Genomic DNA, 19834 nt, shown 5'->3' on the forward strand with positions numbered 1-19834 from the left:
CTTCTGAATTATCTTTATTTCTTTCTCCCAAACATAACACTAAATCCTATTTAAAAATACCCCTTGGACCTACAACAGCCTCTCTCTGATTACATGCTCTCCTCCAAAGTCACTCATTTTGTTTAGCTATTCTTCACCCACCACTGTTGTCGCACTACTTGCTTAATACTATACTATGTGCTCTCATACCTAGCCATAGTTACATAAATAGTATATAAGGATAAAATATTTTTAAAGGATGAGTAAAATCAAGAACAAAAACCTAAATCTGCTTATTACCAAACAACACTACTATGGGCAGCATTTTCTTCCATTTGTTTTCTAGTCTCCTGTCTTCCTTCCCACCATGCATGCAGAAGTAGCTCTGTGTTATCTAACTGATATGACTGCAGCAGAAAGTCAGGAAACTTCTACCCACCTCAACAATGATAGAATAAAACCAGAAATGCAACAGATTTCTCTGTTTCTCCACCCTATCCCTGTGTTAGACTTGCTGGAGCCTGGAGCTGAAGCCAAAGTCTGAGCCCCATCGCCCAGGGCTGAAGCTGAAGCCCAAAGTCTTCAGTCCTGGGTGGCAGGGCTCAGGCTTTGGCTTCACCCATGGGCAGCGGGGTTCTGGTTACAGCCACCACCATCTCCCACCCAGGGCTGCAGCCCTCAAGCTTCGGCTTTGGCCCCCCTTCTGGGCAGCGGGGCTCAGGCTTTGGCTTTGCCCCCGGGCAACAGGTATCAGGCTTCAGCCCTGCTGCCATCTTCAATCCCCCTTCCCATAGTCATGTAGTAATTTTTGTTGTCAGAAGGGGGTCATGGTGCAATGAAGTTTGAGAAACCCTGAACTAGACTAAGTCCAGTAAGTGACTGAGATTAAAACTTGATTAAAACTTGGCAATTTTGACTTAGAACTGTATTAAATATTTAATCAGTCTGAACATGTTCTTCTAGTTTTAGAATAAAAATTTTGTCAATAGTGTTACTGGCGCTCTGTCTTACAAGCCATTTTCTCAAGCTAGGGTGGCTCATGAACATACCAGCCTAATTTCTTCCTTGAAGAAATTTTACCTAAGGAAGTTTTAATTTTATGGCTCTATTTTAAATACATCTCATATGTTGCAGAATAGAATATAAATATTTGCCTAATTTGTTTTCAATTTAAAATGGTACTTTACATCTCATATCATTCCAAAGCACTTCACAGTTAATGGCCTAGACTGTGACTTGCACTATATACATTCATAGATTTTAAGGCCAGAATGGACCTTTGGGGTCATCTAGGCTGACCTCCTACATAATACATGCCACAGAACTCCTCTGAATTAATTTGTGCTTCAAGTCCAATAGCTATGATTAAACTAGAGCATATCTTCTAGAAAAAAACACCCAATCTTGATTTAAAAAAATTCCAGTGATAAAGATTCTACCACACCCTTGTTAAATTCTTCCAATAATTAATTACCCTCTTCGTTAAAAATGTATGCCTTATTTCTAGCCTGAATTTGTCTAGCTTTAACTGTCAATCACTGGATCTTGTCATATCTTTGTCTGGAAGTCTGAAAGGCCCATTATCAAATTTCTGTTCCCCATGTACATACTTACAGACTGATCAAAATACCCCATAATCTTTTATTTGATAAATGAAATAGATTGAGCTCTTGGAGTCTTTCACTGTAAGTTATGTTTTTCAAAAAACATTAATAATTCTCATGACTCTTTTCTGAACCGTCTCCAATTTATCAACATCCTTCTTGAACTGTGGACACCAGAACAGGACACAGTATTCCAGCAGCAGAATGTACACAGGCACAAAAACTGCACCTGCAAAGGTTTTCCAGACAAGTGTCTAGGCATGTAGGAATAAGCATGAATTGTGTGTTGGCTTATCTTCTTCCCTATCCTTCCTCACAACAGAGCAGGAGAGTGATGAGTAAGTGGAAATGGTGGATCTGCAGCTAACCCCACCTCCATTCACCAGGCCTGCCGAAGGGGGCAATTGCCAAGAGGCCTGGGTGATTTACAAGGGCCAGGGATGGGTTGCAGGGCTCCCAGGAGCATGTGATCGCTCCGAGCCCCGTGCTTTGGGGGGCCCAGTGGGCCGGCACGAATGGCCAGCGTGGTTGGTCCCAGAAATGACGGATTCATCATTTCCACCCCAGGCCCTACACCCCCCAGGAATGGCCTTGGCGCCCGGAATTGCTGTCGGTGGACCTGCCATTCACAAACTCACGAGATAGGGCAGTTGAGCCAGTATGAGGGTGTCATATACCAACAAATAATTATTAATTCCTTATCCCTACCCCCTGGCCTCAAAGCAAGGAGAAACCAGGACAAATATTGTGACTTAGTGGTGTTTCACTGAGTCACAATGCCTCCTGAGACTAACTCTTGGGGTGGTACAGTTTGCATACGACATCTTCCTCAGGACTGCTCCTAAAGTCACAATCCACACCTATACACACACAAAAAATCACTTCATCATTGGCATAAAGCAACTTCTGGGTGGGTCCACAGCAGTTAGGTGGATGCCTACCGAACAGTACTTCCAGAAGGGGTGGGAGTTAGAGCAAAGGAAGGAATTTTGGCTAAATCTGGCATCGATCTCTACTCTTATGAGAAATGCCATTGGATTTGTAATACTTATTACACAAAACCTTAATTCATAAATTGTGGTTCAAAAGAACCAAATACAATAAATTAAATGTAACTAAATTTGTTATCCATGTGGTGGCAGTGATCTCTATTTGATAAACTACATTGATAATGCATCGCTGGCTGCCTCAGATGAACTCTGCTCACTTTGTCGTGACTTAACATTTCAAATTTCTGAGCAGCTTCAAACAAATGCCTTTAACTCAGAAACAAAGTTACCTTTCAACTTCCTTTCCTCCAAAAAAAAAAAAAAAAAAAAAAAAAAAAAAAAAAGCAAAAAGCAAAATTAAATTAGCTCAAGGCCTAGGGCAGTGGACTAGAGGTTATGTAAGGCTTGTGTGATGCAGTCAGAGGAGAGTAATTAATTATGTTAAAATGGAAAAGAGTGGTTAGAAAGCAGGTATGCAGAAATTAAGAGTTTAGGGGAAAAGCCGTGCTTGATGAAGATTAAGTTAAGAAAGTGACAAAGGTGGGTAACATAAGCTGGTTCAAAGCTGACGTCAGAAAATGGAGGTAAAGGACCCAATATGAGTTTAAGGGAAGACCTCGAGGTGGCTACAATAATCAGTTGAGAGTTAGAATAATCAGCAGGGGACAATGTGGAAGTTAAACTTCCCAGAAAAGGGGGTGAGGACTGAAATGAGAGAAAGGAAGAGAGTCACCCACTGAAATGGGGAGGAAGGATAAGGCCATGGAATAACAGAAGACAGCCAAACGGACAAAAAGGGGAGCAAAGACTCAGATGCATGAGTAAGGATGTACCATGGGTAAGTGAGGGAGGAATCCATGTAAAGTGATTATATGGCCTCCTCCATCACCATAGCATGCCCACAATCTTTAATGCATTTATCCTCACAACATATCTATACAAGTAGGAAATACTTTTACCCTCATTTACAGATGTGGAACTGAGGCAAAGAGAGGCTAAGTGACTTGCCCAAGGCCACACAAGATGTGTGGGACATAGTAGGGAAATAAACTCAGGCCTCCCAAGTCCAAAGCAAGTGCCCTAATTATTGGACCATCCCTCCTCTCTGGAAGCAGTTTGAAGTAACAAACATCTGAAGGCAGAATGCCTTTGCTGATGATGCCTTTTTGCAGGGTGAAAGAAAGAGAGGAGAAGATGCTATGAAGATAGCACTAGGGGAGAGAAAGAGAGAATTCAGTGGGGCGTAAAGGCAGCAGCAGAAGGAAGGATGAGGAATTCACTTCTAACAAAAACCACCACAAGAATTTTAGGAATAGCAGAAAAGAGGGGAGGAATGATAAGAGGGAACAGCAACTAAGTTGGAGCCAGCAAGAAGGGGCATCAGTGGCTAATCAAGATGACTACAAAGAGGAAATGGGTGACAGCAGGCTGCAGTTGAGAGAGATATTGCCAGAGGCAAGAAGGAAAAGGTGTAGTTGGGATAGGGAGAAGCAGGGAGGGAGGAGTTGCCCAGTAAATATCTAAATTACAATAGACTGGGATTAGATTAAGATGGTGGAAGAGAGAAGTGTAAAAGAGAAAACACAACAGAGCTCAAGAAGTGGGAAGAGGAAAAGAAGAGACCAGGGTGCAGGGGAAGAGCAGATAAGAAGGCAGGAGTTTAAGTCTCAGAAGGTGGATCCTGGAAGCATGGAGGAGATAACAGCAGCTAAGTAATTAATCAAGGCAATGGCAAAGGTAAGAAACTGTGGCAATTAATAATTAATCTAGATTAACTGCAGCAAATGATTGAGTATAAGAACATGGGAGGGTGGAGAGAACTGATGAAACTTAGTCCTTGAACAGCAGGAGAGTTCCTGTGGACAAGATAGCCATTAGACTCTCCCTGGTACTCTTACACAGTCACCTGGAAGTGGGAGCAGATTGAAGAGTTTCTGAGGGAGGAGGTGCCTCTTATAGGTCACTGCTGAAAGCCTCAGGAGCAAACAGAATTGAGCCAAGGAGTCCAATGGAACTCAAGTTCCTGTGCAGAAAAAGGAGTGGTTCCTACTGTGGAACAGGTATGCCCCTGACAGTCCCCTGAAGTGCTTTTTGGAGGGAGCTGTAGGAGTAGATTTCATACTGGAGAGCTAAGGCACAGTGTAGACAGCTACACAGATATATCTTTATGGTTGGCCAAAGGCAACTGTGTGAAGCTGCAGAACCTGCATCAATAAAGACCTCTGGATTTTTAAACACATTTATTAGCCATTTCCTTTTAACCTTATTTTAAAACATGTAACCTATATTTGATTTCTGCTTTAATCTTCCAAACAAAAAGCTACTAGTGTTGGAAACCTGTTAGTGAAAGTTCTACCAATAAATACACATATACTCATGAGCTACAGAAGGGTCTTTGTTGCTCATGAAACAAGAAAAATCAAGTAAATGAAGAGGTAGGAAGGGCTAGACCAGGGGTTCTGATCTTCAGAGCTGTAGTAGGAAGACAGCCTGAGACATAAGCCTTTGTATCAGACTCCTGAACTAAAGTAGTGGTCAAAACTTTGCTGATATGAAGCAGTCAGGTTGTGAGCAAGAGGCAGGCCCTGCTCACAGAATTTGGCAAGCACAGGGCTGATATTGCAAAAACACATTCCTAAGAGGTGTTGGGCACTGAGCACTCACGCAAGCATATTCCAGAAGGGTGGTATCAAAACACCTCAATACCAGCACATTCCCCAAAGATAACAGGAACACACTGACACATCCTAAAGATAAGGTCAGGATGACAGCATGATGGATAGAGATGTTATGATTGAACCTACAGGTGCAAGGGTAGCACCCAAATACGTCAGAAGGTGGCATCCTGATACGTCGGGGCAATATGTTACTTATTTGTATTGGTGTATAAAGATGGATCTCAGAGGGAGTGTCTTTGGCCAGCCGAGAGGGAAATGGAAAGTCCTGCCACTGACTGAGCTGTGTTCATTGTTATGGGTATACATGTATTAGTGGTCCAGTAGAGTCTGTGGGATACCAGTACCTTGCTTCGTCGACAATAAACCTAGCTAGGTGCCTTCATACCTTAAAGAATAGTGTAGTCATTTGACGGTTCGCTCGAGGTCTGCTGCACCAGCTATCTGAGCAGAGCTGGGACAGCACACAGGGAGAACACACAAACATGCAGCTGAACATCTAACCACAATAACTACCTCAAAATAACTGTTGCATACCAACATGATCCATTTCCAAGTATGGCTAAATGGTAGAGAAAAAAGACTCTATAATCAATTCCATCTCCTTTTCCCTTCAACTCAATTTGGCAGAATAGGATAATTTACATCATACTCATTACTCTGATACTGGAGAGCCTCTTAACTACCAAATATACAATGGCTCCAAAAACAGCCTGAAGATAGCTTTAAAGTAAAATGTCAAGTGCATAGTTGTATATTCAAATTCTTATCTGATTTTCCTGTTAACAGAAAACAATAAAAAGGAGAGCTGTAGCAAGACAGGAGCTTGCTTTAATGAAAACTTTCCAAAAGGGAAACCAACCTTATGGTGTCCTGTGTTTACATAACAAATGTTGGGGTTCCCTGATTAAAGGAATTCTATTTAGGTATTTATATGACACTTCTCACTGTAGTACCTGAGTACCTACAGTCACCTCACTGCATTGACAAAGAAAGAAAGAGAGAGAAAAAACAGAGGTAATAAAAAATTAAATCGGGTACTCAGGTAGAGGCCAGGCATTACACTAGGTATTCAGAACCAGTTAAAAACCTTTATTGCCACATGTGAGGGCTGATTTGTATTGACTTTTTAATGTCTAAGTAAGGTGCTTCTTTTTTATTGTAATATACATATAGTAAAAAGAGATGTTTGATAAATAAAACAAACAATTATATATTGGCACAGTGATCATTAGCAGTAACTTTTTCAGAAGTATTTAAACTTACATTTCCAGACTGCCCATTGTTATTTGTAATGCTGTTTGTGGAGTTAAGACTGCTGCTCCATTCATTTGCAATTCCTATGCTGTCTGCTGAAAACAGATGAGGGCCTGGCTTTGATTGACAACCAGTTTGCAGTATGACTACATTCATGGTGTCCTCTGTTGAAGGAATCCCCAACAAATTACACACAGATTTTGTATTTAGCTGTGTGAATTCAACAATTACATACCCAAAACCAAACACAACAACACCACCTCTGATATGGAAACATTTAACTACACAAATAAAAACTTTGTTTCTGAAAGCATAATAATATAAACAAAGTCAATTTGAAAATGGTGTAATTTAATATTTATATATTTGTGGCCAGTAACAAACTTAGTACCAAATATATGTTTGTAACTCAGAAGGCTTTTCCTCATTAAATGGTCCAACAAAAATCCACAGAAACAAAAAAAGATCTGCATCCCAAGAATATACAGTCTTATTACAGATGTTGCTGTATTTTCAAGAATCTAAGATACTATAGTGTTTAAAAGACAACATTTGTAGGACTCCGGGTTGCTAAGATAAACACAACACTGTACACTGAATTACTCCTTTTTTCACTCTACCTGGCTGTAGAGTGATCTATAGAATCCCATCAAAAGAAGATGGTTACTCACCTTGTGCAGTAATGATAGTTCTTCGACATGTGTCCCCATATGAGTGCTCCACGCTAGGTGTTCATGCGTCCCTGCACCTTTCATTGGACATCTTTGGTAACAGAGTCCATTTGGCCCGCACATACGCTCTCCCTCCCTTGTGCTCTGTCTCAAGATTAATTAGCGCTGCATGGGAAAACCACCCTCCTGGGCAAACCACCTTCTCTACCATACAGCCCTTATTGAGAACTCCAAAGTAGAGGGGAGGAGGGTGGGTTGTGGAGCACCCATAGGGATACACATCTCGAAGAACCATCGTTATTGCACAAGGTGAGTAACTTCCTCTTCTTCTTCGAGTAGTGTCCCTATGGGTGCTCCACTGTAGGTGACCCTCGAGCAGTATCCTTGATGGGAAAGTGGGACTTTGGAGTCAAGTCTCTTATGGATGATACTGTGGAGCCGAAGATAGCATCAGAAGCAGAGCCTCCAGTAATCGCATAGTGTTCTGCAAATGTATAAGCAGACAGCCAAGTCTCTGCCATCTGCAGATTTCCAAGATAGGAACATTCTTGAGGAAAGCAACAGAGGTGAAAACCAATCTCATGGAATGTGTACAGATCCCAGATGGAGGTAACACACTGTGAGCATGATAGCAACGACTAATACAGACCCATCTGGAGAGTCTCTGGGCTGATATCATTGTGTTTTTTGACCTTTCCACAATGGATAGGAAGTGCTTAGGACATTTCCTAAAGGCCTTTGTCCTGTCCAAATAAAAGGCCAAGACCCTCCTAACATCTAGCATATATAGTACAGCCTCCCTGTTGTCACATTGAGGCTTTGGGTAAAAGGTGGGGAGGTGAACAAGTTGATTTACATGAAAAGATGAGTCCACCTGGGGAATGAACTTTGAATGTGGCCTATGAGTGAACTTGTCTTTAAAGAATGCTGTGAAGAGGGTGCGGGGGGTACCATTAATGCCTCTGTCTCCTCTATTCTCCTTGCTGAAGTAATGGTCACTAAGAGTATGCTGTCTTCATTGACAGGTATGTAACAAGCAAGTTTAAAGGACGGCCTAATTAGGCCCTTTAAAACTAGATTTAGGTCCCACATTGGAGTGGGGTGTCTGGGTTGGCGAAAGAGGTTCACCATGTTCTTGAGGAATCTTTGTAGTTTTTGGGTGTGTGAAAACCAAGTATCCCTCTATCACTTGATGGAAAGCTGTCATGGTCACCAGGTGTAATTTGACAATACTGAGAGATAGTCCTGTCCTCTCTAGAACTAGTATGTAGTTCAACACTACAGTGAGTATGGAAAATACTGGGGTGATTTGTTTGGAATTACACCAAACCTGAAACTTTGTCCACTTTTGCAGGTAAGTGCATTGGGTAGACCATTTTCTACTGTGTAGTAACACTTCCTGCACCTCTTTAGAGCAGCAGCTCTCTATGTACTGGAACCATGAAGGAGCCACGCCTTAAGATAGAGTTTCCGTAGGTTGGGATGGAGAGTTTGTCCTTTGTTCTGTGAGAGGAGATAAGGAGTGGGTTGAAGAGGGACTGGTGGACATGTCAGAAGCTGAGACAGGTATGGGTACCACATCTGTCTCAGCCAGGTGTGACCAATCAGTATAACATTTGCTTTTTCTCTTTTTATTTTTATCAGGACTTTCAGGAGCAGAGGAAATGGGGAAAGACATATAGGACGCCTTTTTCTGCTAGGAGAAGGAGAACGTCCCCTAATGAGTGTTTTCCGAGACCATCTCTGGAGCAATAGCAGGGGCATTTCCTGTTCAAGTAAATAGCGAACAAGTCTATTGTTGGGGTTCCCCATTGTTAAACTATGCTGCGGAGTACCGTTGAGTTCATTTCCCGCTCGTGGTCATGTGACAACTTGCAACTGACACTGCTGTGGTATGTTGCACTCCCAGTAGGTAGGCGGCAGAAATTAAAACATTGTGCCCAATGTGCCAATTCCCTTGGCATGGAAGTGCTAAAGCTATGGAAGTGCTAAAGCACCCCCTTGATGATTTATGTAGTACATGCACACTATGTTGTCTGTCATGATTTTTGTGAGCGCATTTCTCATGAGTGGAAGAAAAAGAGCACAAGTATTTCTGACTGGAGGTCAAGACCAAGAATGAATCTTCCTGTCCCAGAGATGGAATAATCGCTGCTATTCTGACAGTCTTCAATTTTTGTGCCTGCTCGTATTTGTTCAGTGCTCTGAGATCCACTAGGAGTCTCCAACCTTCTTTTTCTTTTTTGGGGGGGGGGGGGAGAGGGGGAGGGGAAGGGGAGAGATCAGGAAATATCATGAATAAAAGCTTTTGCCTCCGAGATGAGCCAGAATAGGTTCTATGGCTCCCAGGCATAGCAGGTGATCTATCTCCTGTCTTAACAGTCTCTAGTGAGAAGGGTCTCTGACGAGGGACAGGGAGGGAGGGAGGTGAAATGGATAGAGTATCCATTGGAGATCATCTCCAAGACCCAATTTTGGAGGAACAGAGAAAGGCAGCATTCAAAGGGATGCAAATGGTTCGTGAGTTGCAGCTGATGTTGTAGGGAGTGGTCTCTCAGGGCCTCAACCAAGGCATCAAAACTAGGGTTTTGAGGTGGAAGGTTGGGAGGTTGAGGGACTGGTGGTTTTCACCTCTGAAATTGAGACTTCTTTCGCTGTGGCTCATAGCGGTGCTGTGATAGGTACTGAGACAGACATGATTTGTGGGAGGACTGAGGACTAAATTTCTTTTTCTGACCTGGTGTGTATATCCCCAATGACTGAAGTGTGGCCCTGGAGTCCTTGAGAGCATGGAGTGATGCATCAGTCTTATCTGCAAATAATTTGGAGCCTTTGAAAGGGAGGTCCTCGGCCATCGTCTGTACCTCTTTTGGCAGCCCTGAAAGGTGTAGCCATAACTCCCATGACATCACTACCACTGTTGATACCAAGTGGGCTGCTGTATCCGTGGCATCTAGTGCAGTCTGGAGTGCTGTTCTGACTACTAACTGCCCCCATGTATGATGGCCTAAACTGTTCTCATTGTGCTTCTGGCAGGTGGTCTTTTGGCATAACTGATGTGGTCATATTTTGCCATTAAGGCCTGGTAGTTCGCAATTCTAAATTACAAGGTCGCTGAGGAGTACACCTTCCTTCCAAATAAGTCAAGTCTTTTCCAGTCTCTATCATAAGGGGGTGGATTTCATGTGATGTTGGCGGCCATGAGAATTCACCACATCCACAATGATGGAATTAGGTGGAGGGTGTGAAAAAAGGAATGCTGTATTCTTGGAAGGGACATAGTATATTTGTTGGCCAGTTTGCATGTTGGTGTGACTGAGGCTGGTGTTTGCCATATGACATTAGCTGGATCCAAGCACGCTTCATTAATTGGGAGGGTGATCTTTGAGAGGAGGGCATATGCAGTTTGTCCAACAACTTACGGTTAGTGTCCTTCACCTCCTTGAGAGGGATCTGCAGCGTCTCCCCCAACCTCTTTGTAAGGTCCTGAAAGAGTCTGAAATCGTCTGCTATGGACAGTGGAGGGGACATTGCCACCTTATCTGGGAAAGAAGAGGAGATATTGGTTTGCGGTGTGGCCTCATCTGCGAGTCTGATTTCCTGCTCCTCAGTTTCCTTATGAGGTTCTGGAGACAGAGGTTGGAGGAGAGCATCTGAGATCTGAGCATCTCAGACTCCCAGTGGGTGACACTAAATGCCTGGGAAGCATGGTGCCTGTAGGCTGCCCATGGATCCTAGTATTGCCACTGGGATGGTAGAAAGGGCATGGGTGGCGGAATCCACTGTTGGTCATATCATGGGGGCTGAAACAAAGAGTGAGGATGTAGCTGAGAAGGCCCTGGTTGGTAGAGAGAAGGACCATGCCAAATGCCGAGAGAGGATATCCTCCTGGTCACTATCTGAGACTCTGCTAGATATTAGTGGAGCTGAACGCCTCAGTGCTGGTGGTGATTCTGGGCTTCAAGATGCACTCAGTTCCGAACCCCCGGTACTGAGTAGAATGGACTCTGGGGTCTCAGATACCATGAGGTCCCTGGAAAACCGAAACTCCTGCGGTGCCACAATTGGTACTGCCAGGGCGTGTTGGTGTTGACTCATCAGTACGAAGGAATCCAGCAATCTTGCTCAAGACAGGTGGTCTGACGAGGGTTGTTTTGAAGTTATTGGTACCAAGAGTTTCTGCACTGATGATGTCTTCGTAGACACAGTATAGCGTAAATTCGTCTCTGACAGGCTTTGCCACTGTTTTTGAGCCTGTGCCCATAGCTTACTAGCTGTGTATGCATCGGAAGACCCATGCGAGTTGTGCGTACCATGCTTTTAGCCATCAGTGCCAAAGTAACTGAATGTGCTGGGGATCTCATCTGGCTGGTTTGGGATTCAGTATGAGGCCTTACAGCTCTCTTTTGGGAGATCTTGCGAGGGAAACCTGAAGACTTCTTTCTCAGCTCCCCCTCTTTGGGAGTAAAATGCTCTAGTGATGGTTCATGCTGTCAAGGAGATTCGGGGCCAGGGTCAGGCACAGGTTGAAGAGCTCCCTCCATAAAGAGTAGCTTTAACTTTAATTCCTGGATTTTTCAGGATCTGGCTTTTAGCTGCTGGCAAAAAGTACACTTTTATGGAATATGGGCCTCTCCGAGGCACTAAACGCAATGGGAATGTCTGTCTGTAACCAGGTTTCAGAGTAACAGCCGTGTTAGTCTGTCTTCGCAAAAAGAAAAGGAGTACTTGTGGCACCTTAGAGACTAACCAATTTATTTGAGCATGAGCTTTCGTGAGCTACAGCTCACCTCATCGGATGCAGCATAGCCAGTATAGCCTCCCTGAAGGACAGGCACTTCTTAAACCCGGGGAAGCTGGGCATGCCCTCTACTGGGGGCAATCCCTGGGGAAGGACAGAGATAAAATAAAAACATTTCTTTTTCTTTAAAAAAGGAAAGAAACTAATGGAAACCCTATAACACTAAGAAGAAAAAACTGACGAAAACACTAAGAGTATCTGAAAAACAATTCTAAAGATCTAAAGTATGAGCGAATGGACTGCTAATCACTCTGTCTCTAGCCAGCGGGGATTTAGAAGGCAGTTCACCTGTGCAGACATTAATTAGCCGTGAGGCAGAGCATGAAAGACACAGAAAGCATGTCCAGGCCAAATGGACACTGCTACCAAAGATCTTCAATCAAAGGTGCAGGAACACACACACCCACAATGGAGCATCCACAGGGACACTACTCGAAGAAGAATCTGGAATTTCCACTGCTTATCTTAAGTGGATATAGTAAACTAAGAAAATATTGACATTTAAGTGGTCATTCTAACTATTTAATGTCAATTTTTATGCCAGAAAAATTAATTCAGAGTAACTGGACCCACACATCACTTCCTGGTGTTCTGAAGACATCATCAGTATTCTATTGAACATTTCAGATTTGGTTAATTTAGATACTCATTACTTACTGCCCTTTGGAATATATAAATAAACGTACTCTTTAAAATGGTATTTATTAAAAATTTGCACATTTAGGTTTTTGTGGGTTTTCTACACAAATAATGCATTAGCAACAGATATTTAGTTGAATAAGCTGACTGACATTCCTTACCCCTTGATTCATGAACACGTGGTATTAAAAAAAGAAACAGGGCTAGAAAAAAAAAAATCTGATCATCCCCTGAAGAAATTCCACAGATTTAGCCAAAATTTTCTATTCAAAATGTTTCTTATTTTTCATCTCTGTTCACAACTGTATTTCTGAAGGGCCATAATAAACTGTGTCCTGCACAAACCTTCCTTCTGCCAAGGACAACTAACAGTTATGACATCATGCAGAAGAGTACATGCCATGATAATGAACAGATGGAACAGTGGGACATGTAAATTCAGCACCATTACCTCTCTTCAGGGGAGATAGCATAGTTGAGGATTGTTTCTCATGGTGTAATTTTTATACCTGATGAGCTATGTTTTAATTACTGCATAATTCTGCCTTTGTACTCTGTGTCCAAATGCTGTATCCAACATATTTCCTTTGTCTTATGTATCAAGTGCAGGAGTAGGGGACAATTGAAAAACAAAGGAGACACAGGGGAGATGAGTAATAACTATCATTGGGCAGACAGACTCCAGACTAAGCGCCAGCACTCTGCAGAAGGAACACAGGTAGCCCCCCTGCTCATCCTCTGCCTGACTGAATATGCAAAAAATGGATGTGAAGACCAGAAGATGCTGACTTATCTAATGTTATTTACTTCCACTCTCCCTTGGGGTTGTGTCCTCATTCTGGATTGCTTTACGAGGCAGTTAAAGTCACTGTCATCTCTATTAAGTCTAGAGGAAAAATACTGCCCAGCAGCCCCTCACACCCTCACATCAGAAGTGCAGTTCTGGTTACTGCCACCCTCACACTCCCTTCTAGGTCACTGCTCCAGCCCTCCTTGTTCAGTTAGCTTCGCTCCCCATATACAAAGCTGCACATCAATCCCAAATCCCATAAATGAACATATTTATTTACATACTTATACAGTCCCCATCAAAGTAGGATTGGAGTGCCTCCCAAGTTTTTAAAAATAGAAATAGTCTCGCTCCCTTCCTTTCTAGCCTATAAGGGAACTGGCGTGATTAGTTTATTGGCATTTTTGCTCATGTTTTATGTACTTATTGAGGAAAAGTCACAGAAATGAGTTTGGCATTACATTTGGAATACTGTGTAGCATTCTAATTCCTTGAAGGAGTGAGTACCATAGTCTAGGTCCAGTTCCTGCAAAAGTTCTGACATTTGCATTCATCAGCCTCCCCTAGTTGGTCAACGATTTCATTGTTCCACTGGGACATAGCTACTATACGAGGTGGTTGCTAAGGAAAAGACGATCTCTCAGAGAATTTGGGCCAATCCCATGGAGGGCTTTGAATATTAGGACACAGCCTTTGAAAGGGGCTCTCTATTCACCAGACAGCCAGTGTAGAGTGGAGTATCAGGGTAATGCACTCATGACAACCTGCTGCTAATCAAATTGGCTGGTTTTTGTGTTTTTTTTTTAAATCAGAGCTTTTTCAGGTATGGCTTCATTCCTACAATCAGCATTAGACTCTGTAAAAGCAGCAAAGAGTCCTGTGGCACCCTATAGACTAACAGATGTATTGGAGCATAAGCTTTCGTGGGTGAATACCCACTTCGTCGGATCCGATACATCTGTTAGTCTATAAGGTGCCACAGGACTCTTTGCTGCTTTTACAGATCCAGACTAACACGGCTACCCCTCTGATACATTAGACTGGAGATCATGAACGCGTGGGTTGCTATGGCCAGGTCTGGGTCCAACATGAAGGGGTGCAATCTTCTAGGAAGTCAAATGGAAGTGCGTGTTTTTGATACACTGACAATCAGAGCACCAACAGCACTGAAGAGTCCTACAGAAGCCCATGGCTTCCCTTCCAATGTTTTTAGGAGTAGCTGACTGGCTCATTCCCCTGGTAAGTTTTTCAGAGGCAGCTGGCAATTCCCCACTGCTCTTCACCCTTTGGGACAGGGTTTCAATCCTCCCCTGTTAACAGAGAAGACTCTTTGGGGACTGTGCCAGTTGAAAGAATTGTGCGCTACCCCAACCAGTGGGAGAGGACTGATAGGTGAGACCTAAAAGGGAGCAGAGTAGCAGCAATGACACCAGTGGAAGCCCAGTTCCAGTGGATAGTGAAAGGGACCCGACCTGCCAGCTTCCACAAAAAATGAAGAGAAGAGGATGTCAGCTGCTTCTGAAGAACCTCCAAAGATGAGAGGAATCTCTCCCCCTTACAGCCATGGGGAAGGGGAGTGGGCGTAAGAGACTTTGTGCCTCCCCTGCATAGTGGGGCAAAAGGGATTGCCTGGTCTGAGAAACTAGGATCTCACTGAAGATAGGGGGAGATGCATACAGAATCTTAGGGGACAAAGAAACAGGAGCCATGGGATAAGATTCTCCCTGTCACCTTTCTTATGAGATAGGGTTCCTGGCTATGGAGCCTCTCTCTCTTCCTCCCACTGGAAATATGGAAGGGTTCTTTTCTACTGATCATACTTGAGCAAGAGAGGTGGAAGGTCAGGATTGCAGGACTGAGCTAAGGGCTGTTGCTACTGGCAGAGAGAGACAGAGAAACCACAGTGGTAAGAGCTACATAAGAACCTATATAGAAAGAATGGGCCACTTGAATCTCCTATCACTACTTGATGTCAATCCAACTTTTGCATTCTTTTTACTCCCAGTAAATCCTGACCTGGCTCCCAGCTGCAAATATTTTGATGATATGGGAGGAAAGGAAGTAAAGTCCTGACCTAGTTCTGAATACCCCTCCCTATGTTACCACTATCTTCTCACTCTCTTTTGTCTTTTATGAAGAGCCTGAACCACACATGCTCCACACACTACTCCTGGGGCAATTCTGCATCACTGTGTGCATGCAGAATTCATGTCCCTTGCATATTTCTTTGCTTCCCTGCAGAAAAATGACTCTCTGACGAGGAAGCAAAGGTAAGCCACAAAAGTGGTCACACATCCCTCCCCAGCTGCACAGGTGCATTGTTTCGGGCACCCGGCAGAAAAGTAATTCTGTGGCTCCTACCCACAGTGGCTCCTACCCTGCACTGGGCTCAGCTGCTAATCTCAGCTGTGCTGCAGCCAGGGAGGGAGATGACTTCCTCTTCCCTTGTAAGGTATGGCCATGGCTGGGTCAGACCAACTCCCAGAAACCTCCTGCGGCTGCAGGAAGCTCCGCACTCCCTGCCCACTTCCTGCCATCATTGTTCCTCAGCTGTGGGGGGAGGGGTCACTGTATGGGGAGCTGCTCCCACATCCACCCAATCCCTGTACATCTGGACCCACCCATACCCAGACCACCCCCAATGAGCCCCCCCTACCTGAGCCTCTACACCACCAAGCCTCACCCCCTGCATCACCCCCTGCACCCAGACCCCCCCAGCACCTGGATCACTCTGATAAACCTCCTGCACCCGGACCCCCTCCCCACCAAGCCCCAACCAGCTGCACCCAGACCCCAACCCCACTCCCCCAGCACCCAGACCCCCCACTGAGTCCTCCACACCCAGATCCCCTTGCTAAACCCCATCCCCCCCACACCTAGACACCCCTTCCTGAGCCCCAAACACCTTCACCTGGACCCCCTGCAGAGTCCATTTCCCCCTAAATCCGGAACCTCTCACCCCACCAGCCCCTGTGCATCCAGATCCCCCTGCAGCTGGACCCCTCACTGAGCACCTCACACCCAGATTGCCACACCCTGAACTCTCTCAGCAAGTACCTAGATCCCCCCCACAGTTGGGCAAGCAGGCTTAGCCGATCCCACACCTGGATCGGGGGCCATGGCTGGGCTTGCATGCAAGACTCTGCCCTTCTCACCAGCTATCTTGGTGCACCTGGCATGGAGGGGCAGGGCCCCGTGGTGTTTGTGGGGCAGCCCCAGCCCTTGCACTGGGTCAGTGTCAGGAGCAGCTTCATAGCTGAGTTCATGTCCCATGCGGGTAAGGGACTGCAGGGCGATTTCTCACCTCCATGCAGCTAGTGCTCCCCACTGCTATGCTTGGGGCCTCCACATTTATTTACTGACAAATAAAATAGGCAGACTTTGCAGAATTTTAAAATATAGTGCATGGAATTTTTATTTTTTTGGCCCAGAATTTAATTTTTTGGTGCAGAATTCCCTCAGGAGTAACACAAAAATCACAACCCTTTCTGTATCATTGGATAGTGCGAGTGGAGGTAGGGGATTAGGCCTGATCCTGTTCTTACTGAAGTCAATATAAAGTCTCAATTTCTGTCTCTGGTGCACTGTGCTTTGTTTCCTCCTTCCCTGAAACATATGCAGTTCCCATCAACAGCATTTGACCCTGAAAAATAGGTTTCTGCTGTTTTGTTCACAGAGGAAATACTTAGTAAATTTACTTATCAATTGGAATGTAGGGCTACAGCATTTCTAGGAATTTTATGACTGCTAAAGTGTCACACCTCTTCAATGTATTAATCTTTTTCATATACGTGAAAACAGTAAGTAGGAGAACTCTAAAAAGATGTGCCTCTTTCCTGCTTCTTGGCTACAACAGCCTGGAAGTGCTGAGGATGGGAGAGGGTAAGGGAAGCGTCACTTGTCCGTGACACCTCTCTGCAGGTTACTAAAGCACCAGGTCCTGCAAATACTTATACACATACTCACCTTTAAACATGTGTTGTTATAGTCATGTCAGTTCCAAGGTATTAGAGAGACAGGTGAGTGAGGTAAGAAGCTTGTCCAATAAAAGATATTACCTCATTCACCATATCGCTCTAATACCTTTAAACATGTTAGTAGTCCCATTGAAATTGATGGGGCTATTTACATGCTTAAAGTAGAATATCTACATAAGTGTTTGCTGGGGCCCAAATAAACAACAGGTACAGTCCATTTCACAAGTAATGCATTTTCTACTTCCACTGTTGCCATGAGGAGTTTGATGCAAAGTAGTGATGAAATCATAGATGCAAGGTAACAGAAAAGGATAAAACATTTCTTTTTCTTTCTTTCTTTTTTTTTTAAGTGAAATAAAAACAAACATTCTCTACTGCATGATTGTGGGAATTTTATTAACATTGTTACAAAAGAACCGTTCTCATACTCACTTTCAACATGTGCAAATGCACAAAATGGACCCCGCGGGCAGTAACCTGTTTGGCGGATGTCATTGCACTTTGTAGATTTGTAAATCTAAAAAAATAGAAAGTGAATAACTTTAAAATTATCTGGGTGCTAATAGCATAAGAGCTCAATCTATTCAGTTTAACAAAGAGAAAGTTAAGGAGTGACATGATTACAGTGTATAAGTACCTATCTGGGGAACAAATATTTAACAGTTGGCTCTTAGATCTAGCAAAGTATGGTGTAACAATCCAATGGCTGGAAGTTGAAGCTAGACAAAAATCAGACAGGAAACAATGCATAATTTTTTAACAGTGAGGGTAAATAACCAAAAGTCATGGTGGATTTTCCATCACTGATGATTCTTAAATCAAGATTGGATGTTTTTCTAAATGAGAAGCTCTAGGAATTATTTTTGGGAAGTTCTATGATCCCTTTAGTCATCTCTTTTCTAAGCTGACCAGTCCCAGGTTTTTTAATCTCTGTTTGTATGGAAGCTGTTCCATATCCTTAATCACTTTTACTTCCCTTCTCTGTACTCCTTCCAATTCTAATAATCTTTTTGGAGATAGGGATACACTGCACACGGTATTCAAAGTGTGGCTGTATGATCGATTTATATAGGGGCATTATGATATTTTCTATTATAAATCCATCCCTTTCCCAATGGTTCCTAACACTGTAAACTTTTTTTTGACTGCTGCTGCACACTGAGCAGACATTTTCAGAGAACTATCCACAATGACTCCAAGATCTCTTTCCATAGTGGTAACAACTCATTTTGTATGCATGTATCATTGGGATGATGTTTTCCAACACGCATTACTTTACATACATCAACACTGAATGTCCTCTGCCACTGTGTCTGGCAGTTCTGTGAGAGCCTTTGCAATTCTTCCCAGTCTGCTTTGGACTTAACTATCTTGAGTAATTTTGTATCACTTGCAAACTTTGTCACCTCACTGTTTACCCCCTTTTCCAAATCACGTATGAATATGTTGAACAGCACTGGTCCCAGTACAGATCCTTCCAGGACTTCACTATTTACCTCTTCCCACTGTGAAAACTGAAAATTTAGTGGTATCCGTAGGGGACTTGCTCTGGCACCCTCTGGAGTGGCGTGCACATGCTGTGGTATAAGGGGCGCCGCTGGCTCCCCCCAGCCTCAGTTCCTTCTTGCCAGAAACTCCGACAGTGGGGAAGGAGAGTGGGTTATGGAATGGACATGAGCAACACATCTCGAAGAACACCAGTTACAGAACAAGTAACTGTCTTTTTTCTTCAAGTGCTTGCTCATGTCCGTTCCATATTAGATGACTCCCAAGCAGTACCAACAGAGGCAGGTAGGAGTTCATAGACGTGTAGACTGCAACACAGCTCTGCCGAACTCAGAGTCATCTCTGGCCTGCTGAGTGATGGTATAATGCACCGTGAACGTGTGAACCGAAGACCACGTCGTGACTCTGCAAATGTCCTGGATGGGAATGTGCGCCAGGAAGGCTGCTGAGGATGCCTGAACTTCAGTCAAATGGGCCCTCACAATCAGCAGCAGTGGGACCTGTGCTAGCTTGTAACAGGTCTGGATGCAGGTGGTGATCCAGTTGGAAATCCTCTTTGAGGACACCAGAAGGCCCTTCATCCTGTCCACTGTCGTGATGAAGAGCTGGGTCGACCTGCGGAAGGGCTTGGTATGCTCCAGGTAAAATGCCAGTGCACGTCTGACATCCAGGGCATGTAGCCTCCTTTCCTCACTAGTGGTGTGCAGCTTCAGACAAAACACCAGGAGGAGGATGTCCTGGTTGACATGGAAGGAAGACACCACTTTCGGCAGAAAGGCCAGATGGAGTCACAGTAGAACTTTGTCCTTGTAGAACACTATATACGGCAGTTCCGATGTCAGGGCTTTAAATCTCCAACACTCATCTTGCCGATGTTACCACCACAAGGAAAGCAACCTTCCATGACCGGTGGGAAAGGGAGCAGGAGGCCATAGGCTCAAAGGAT

General features: G+C 44.0%; 1 protein-coding gene across 4 annotated transcripts in view; it reads right to left on the reverse strand.

Annotated features, from left to right (window-relative positions):
• Nucleotides 1-19834, reverse strand: part of UNKL (unk like zinc finger) — a 142354-nt gene that overhangs the window by 66816 nt on the left and 55704 nt on the right. For all 4 annotated transcript variants that reach the window (XM_084641270.1, XM_084641271.1, XM_084641269.1 and 1 more), the window contains 2 exons: nt 17815-17899; nt 6514-6668 (listed from right to left, as the gene is read on the reverse strand). In XM_084641270.1, the coding sequence (XP_084497396.1) occupies nt 6514-6668; nt 17815-17899 (240 nt within the window). The remainder of the gene's footprint in view (nt 1-6513; nt 6669-17814; nt 17900-19834) is intronic.

This window comes from Lepidochelys olivacea, assembly GCF_965140295.1.
Source record: "Lepidochelys olivacea isolate rLepOli2 genome assembly, chromosome: 10".
In the NCBI taxonomy this organism is placed as follows: Eukaryota; Metazoa; Chordata; order Testudines; family Cheloniidae; genus Lepidochelys; species Lepidochelys olivacea.